Raw genomic sequence first — 6,531 nt, 5'->3', positions numbered from 1 at the left:
ATAGACTTTCTTTAGCATTGGCCTGATACACATAATATACGCAAAGTTTCTGATATTTTAGGGTGTTTTCTGTACTGTAGCTAGAGCAGATGTAAATATTGATGCTTAAAATTAATGGTTCTTTAAAATATATTTATGAGAGCAAATCATAAGCAAATGTAAGGTACATTTTCACTCTATGTTTATTAAAGAGAATGTTTCACAGAGTTTATGGAATTTGCATATTGTCAATAATATGTGACAGCTACATATTTTCTCTTGGTAAATAAAAGTTGTATTATCTAATGTTAAGAAACAGATGAGAGTCATTACAAACCGAAATAGAGGAATATTGATGTTTTATAACATTCTGTCACATTCTTTTTCAAACAACCCATATTAACTTAACAGAATAATTTCAAGAGGTTTGCCGAATAGCAGCTCAGTACTAATGTTTTCTTCCATCTGCCATTTACTCTTCAAATTTAAAACCCAGGTTACTGTACTTCACTGTTTAGCACCATATACAAATAACCACCTCTTGCAACTCCACCATAATTCACTGAGCATTACAAAACAAGATAGAAACAATACAACAAATAATAAGGACTTACATAAAAAGTTCATCTAAGCTTTAAAAAGTCAGTACATTAAATACCCTATGTAAAAAGAGATAAAATTAACACAATTAGAAAAGCAAATCTATATATTGCAAAAGAATATAAAATGTACAAAAGTAACACCATGGAAAATAAAGTACAACAAAAGCCTTTAGCTGGATTAAGGCAACTGTCTACATCGGTTGTGATTAATAAACGTATTGGTCCAAGCACTTCGTAGGAAGAAATGAAAGGTCAAATAACAAATATGTAATGAGACTTTTTCTTAGTCATACTTAAAAAAACTCGGTGTAACTGCTCCCAACACAAGAGCACACAAAATGCTTTTATCATACAAACAGTTTTCATTGGGAGTTCAAAGCAGATCATAAGTTCAGAATATTGCTCCGCAATAATGTTACGTAGTGCTGTGGTCAGTCTTATAACAGGTCTATTTTTATCACAATCCGTCCAGTAGACATTTCTAAATAAAATTATGACTTTCCTGTCCTAATGTAGGGCTTCATCTGTGCACAGTAACATTAAAGGGTAGTCAGGACACACTGACTAATACCCTTTAGATGATGTGGCGTCTGGACCTTGCACCAACCAAATAGTAAAAGGAAGGTTTTTCCAACATTTCCCATCATCATCATGACATCACATACTGTAGCTGTACATCTGCAAGACTGGCAGCCGTCAATGGACTTCCACGTTTACAGTGTAAAAATAAGCTATTCCTTGGGAGAAACAGCAATGTATTGTATGTGCTTTAAATATTCTTTCATTTAGCCATCCCTTTATCCTTCGGTGTTACCCTTGCACAGACAAGCACATTCTTCATGGTGCTCCAGAGCCACATCTGTCAAAGATTTTTGAAGTATTTTTGAACCAATCCTTTGCTTAAGTTGTAGAACCTGTATGTAAAAAATTACGACATTAAAATTGGCAAAAAATACATAAACTAAATACCTGTATTAAATTGATCATAGGCTTTGAAAACATTTATATTTTTCAATGTAAAATCTTTATTTAACAATGCAACATTCTGATATATAAATTTCAAAAATGAACCAATGACTATCAAGTTTATGTTAATGAAAAAAACTGTATTAAAATGGAGCAGATCATCTAAAAGCTAAATTTTTGGCAAGTGTGTTTATTTAATTCATGCTCTATGTGTTGTTATTTTAATAATATATTATAACAGTGCTTTTTTTTTTTTAAGGAAACTACACCAAAAAAAATTGTACCGGTACTCATCTAAAGTTACAAGTTGAAACAAGTAGCTTCCACACTCTCGACAAGTATTCACAAACTGATTTTGTCCATTTCTAAAAAATATTTTTTAAATTTTGTTGGTACTGCATATTGTTATTATGTATTATTTGGTGTCAACGACAGTGCTGTCAGACATGAAACAACTCAATTATACATCAATACATGGGATAATAATTAACATAATGATATAACCAAAGGCAGAGTGAAGTCAGAATGTATGAAGTGAATGGAATAGTACAGTGACTCACTGTGGCTAGTAAATGGAAGTAGTGATTAGTAACATGAAGGGGTTGGGGGTAGGAAGTATATCTGCACTCAATGAACGTGTACCCAACAAGTGGGTGACAGATAGTATCAGAGTTGCTGGTGGGAAATGGGAAGGCTAGGAGGAGAGAACAATTGAAGAGGGCATGATAACTTATAGCCCAACAGTACAGTTGAGTGTTTTCAGAAAAAAAAACCTCTGTATAATATTAATATTATTAACAATAGTAATAAGATGATTGTGTTACTTTGCACAACTGTTTCACACAATGAAACAACATGGTTTCAACAAAGTATAAAACACAAAAAATGGACTAAGTAGTTTGGGATGATTGCCAAATTTTCTTGAAGTGAATAGTCAAAGGACAAAATACAAAGGGAATTGCAGAATCAGGTCTACTATATTTTCAAAATCACCTGATACAGAACAGTTAATAACAGTCAAAATGCAATCACAATCTAATTTAATGATAGTAGAAAAACGGGAAAAAAAATTACTGGCATAAATGTAGTATTATATATATTTTTATATTATTTTAAAAACACTAAGAATATTATGGATTGGAATTTTTTATGACAAAAACGTCTTAATGAAATGCGTATGGAATACAAATGGTAATAAAAAATTAACATAGAGAAAAAAAAATACAAAACAGTTTCATAAACATGACACAAGTAGAATACATATATGGAAGAACTACATTCACATAGTTTTTTGCCTAATAAGCCGAATTGGAGAAGGCTTTGAGATTTGAGCACTTACTTAGTATCTAACTGATTCCCAGAAACTGATTATTTGCATTTTTTATTTGCATTTTTAAATATTTTATTTTGCTTGTCTGAAAACCCCCTCCACAAATGTGTTATGGAAAATACTGCTCTTATCCTGATCAGGGTATAATAATGAAAACATGGCTAACAATCCACAGATTATGCCAATACATCATTTGTTTATATTTAATATTGACTTGCCACCACTCAGGCATTATGTATGGGCTTTATACAAAAGCTATGCAATGAGTGCTTGGTAAATTTCATCAATCTCAGAAATGGTTATTTCCTGACTTATAAATTACTGGTGGTTAAATCCCTGGTACATTAATTACCATTACAGAATTATCTGTGTACCTGGATATCTGACACACTGTACTAACTGAAAGGCGATCAATTGCTGGATAAATGCTAAAACAGGCCAAATACCAATGGTGCTGCTTTTCATTAATGCAGAACATCAGATCTCTAAGCTACCTAAAAGCTCTCCAGGCAATGATGCAGGGAGAGTACACTATGGGGATATGTTTATAGCAGTAATTGTAATGGTTCCAGACAAATTATCTCTACTTGTTAGCAGATAAGAGGATGGATAGCCATCTTAATTAAATGTAATGTAATCCATTTACTACAAGCATCCTTTGAAAGGGAAAGTACAAAATCTTTTCAATGGCAAGAAACTGTATGAGTTAAAACTAGTACTATTAGAATAAATTAATATGTTTGTTCCTTTCATGAAATAGCAGTGCTTGGTAAATAAACGCATAAAAAAAACATAACGGCTGCTTGTGTTTTCATAATGGAGGCACAGAAAATAAATTAGATACCTCATGGTATTTCTTGGTGACCTTAGTTGGGGTGCATTGGCATTCATTGCAGTTGTAGCTACAGCAGGCACAGTTCCCACCACATCGCTTCACCAGGAGACAACTGGGCCAAAATATAGCGTCGGTCCTTTTCAGCTCTTCACGTAAAGACACCGAGAAATTACGTGGCGTGCAGCTGTACAATCTTACTTCTTCTCTTAACAAACTCAGATCAACACCTGGTAAGGTAAAATATATTATGTACAGTTAAATTGACCACCAATAAAATATCCCAATGTGTACATGTGTATACACACACATATATATATATATATAATATATATATACAAATGTCCTATGTTTGCGCTATATTTGACAATATTTACATACTAAAAGAATATGCACACTATATAGATTAGCAGCTTCCCTAGGGTTTTGTTGGTCAAAAGAACCCGAATGTCGGAAAACGAATTTATAAAAAAGATCCCTGGCAGCGCTTATTATAAATATTGCCCAGTGGTGCTCCCCACTTTTTCAAAAGCAGGAATATCTCCTTTCATAAGGTGTAGATTTCTGGGTTACTAGGATGGTCAGATCTTCTTCTTCTGTAATAGAACCCTCACACCAAAATCACCCGTCAAATAGTAATCAGCCTTTCAGTCTTTGTAAAACCAATAAAATTAATTTATAAAAAATTTAAAACTCCGTTCTTACATTAGTAGTAATACAGCTGTCTGCTGAAAATCACTTCTAATTTCAAAATACCCAATGCGTTTTGTCAATATTTTGACTTCATCAGGGGTGTTTTCACTATTCTGATATCTCCAGGTTTTTAAGCAGCGGCAGATGATGTATACCTCATGCATTAACATACTGCTTATATTATCTTGATAACTCTAGTTTTCCAGCAGCCACAGATATATTGCAAATCCGCATGAATTGTCCAATAACATGGCATCTTTCAAATATCCTCCAAAACATGGCACAGTCGATTTTGCAGCAATTCCTCTGTGTCTGATGATGTGTGCTGGACTCTGCCTACTGAAAGGAGATAAACCTTCCATTGAAAAAGTGGGGAGCACCACTGGACTGGATGTTTGGTTTCCACCTTAGTTGCAAGATTGGCACATCAGGACATTGGTATAGCTGGGCAATGTAGGGGCATGGTGGAGCAATCAATTAATTGCAGCAATTCAGATAGAATTGTGTCATTGCCCACCCTGAACTGCCCACTTTTGCTTGCTAAGTGGGTGATTGTGCGAGGGAAGGGGTGCGAACAGGTGGCAGCCAGCTCCGGGAGACTTGCCCACTCTTCCTGGTGGCTGGGAGTGCAACACGATTTTCAGGAGCCTCCCGATCATTCCAGTAGAGTAGGCAAGTATGGTTCCATCCACAACTCAAAGGCATACTGCTGTGTGAATTGGCTACTAGAAGAACAACCCTAGTGTGTGTGTGCATGTGTGTCCATGTGGTAGGTGAAAAATACTGTAGATCATACTTACCTACTCTCCCAGAAGTTGCTGGTAGCACCCGGGATCCCCAGAAGAATGTCTGGATCACTCGCATCCCACCTATTTTCTAGTGAAGTAGGCAGGATGGGCAGATAATTGTTGGGCATCGTGACTCCGTATGGAGGGACGGAGCTAAATAATGTGAAAACGCATTATTAAGCACCACTCACTCCTCGCAATCCAGCAATTCATGGCAGTTTACCATGATGGTAGTTGGGCCTAATGATATAGAAACCCAACCCCGCCCTATCCCCCAAAGTGGCCAGCTACGTCTCCTCTCCGGACTTCTCCCACAGAGGAGATATAAAAAGTTGGCAAGTATGCTGTATTGTAAGCTGCACTGTGGCAGGGTCTGATATGAATGATTAAATGCTATTGTTTTAAAATACTCTGTCATTATTTTTGTTAAAAAATAAATATATATACAGTATATTTCCAAGCACAGTGTTTAAATACATACTAAATTCAATTCTATGAAAATGAGATAGACCTCTTTTTGATGTTTTAGAAAAGTAATATAAACTACTAGTTGCCTCTAAGCACAATAAATAGGAACTGAGAAGGAATGTGCACATTATTGCTATAACATCGGGCACATCACTCTTTGCATAGTTTTGTATACACTTTGTTGAACATTTTTTGCCTGCTTTAAACATGCTGAGACTTGTTCTAATGAACATTTAGCCAACTATTGTGACCTAATGTCAAGCTAAATGTTTTACTGTTTTATTTTCTTACATGAATAACGTTTTATGAATAGCACAACAAAGACAACGCAATACAGCTGAAACCATAGCACGGCTGCACGGGATGCTTATATTTAAAATTCTCGTCTTTCAAAATAGATTCATACTGTATTTCTCTCTTCCTAAAAGATATTTACGTAATTACGTTTAAGTAATACACTACTTATAATCATACTTGCCTATTTTTGAAAAAGCATTTCAGGGAGATTGTGAAAGCACCACTTATGAGCGTGGCGGTAAAGTGGGCGTGTACTGCTACATCTGAGAGGCGTGTCATAAAACTGACTTTCAACCAAATGTAAATGAGCCCCAAAGCATTTAGTAAGACCTACTTTTTGATGACAACACACTGATACCTTTCAGACAATGATGTAGCCATAGGGATCATTGTGCATTATAACCAGTGCAGGAAAATTATACTAATAATCCCAATTGAATGTATATATCTCTATTTTTTTATATAACAACCACATAATGCGGGTAAGGTGCAATCAAGGAGATTGCTGGACTCTTCAGGGCATACTTGCCTACTCTCCTGAGACTGTCGGGAGCCTCCCGAAAATCGGGTGCCGCT

At 35.4% G+C, this 6,531-nt stretch overlaps 1 protein-coding gene across 1 annotated transcript in view; it reads right to left on the bottom strand.

The window, feature by feature from the left end:
* Window positions 1-206: 206 nt before the first annotated feature.
* Window positions 207-6,531, bottom strand: part of PDGFC (platelet derived growth factor C) — a 328,925-nt gene continuing 322,600 nt past the window's right edge. Inside the window, exons 6-7 of the mRNA XM_088475353.1 lie at window positions 3,722-3,939; window positions 207-1,495 (exon numbers count right to left, since the gene is read on the bottom strand). Coding sequence (XP_088331479.1) covers window positions 1,379-1,495; window positions 3,722-3,939 — 335 coding nt within the window. The 3' untranslated portion in view covers window positions 207-1,378. The remainder of the gene's footprint in view (window positions 1,496-3,721; window positions 3,940-6,531) is intronic.

This window comes from Taudactylus pleione, unplaced genomic scaffold (genome assembly GCF_031769625.1).
Source record: "Taudactylus pleione unplaced genomic scaffold, aTauple2 ptg000170l, whole genome shotgun sequence".
Lineage (NCBI taxonomy): Eukaryota > Metazoa > Chordata > Amphibia > Anura > Myobatrachidae > Taudactylus > Taudactylus pleione.
The sequence above is the reverse complement of the archived record's forward strand: the minus strand, read 5'-3'. Positions and strand labels throughout refer to the sequence as shown.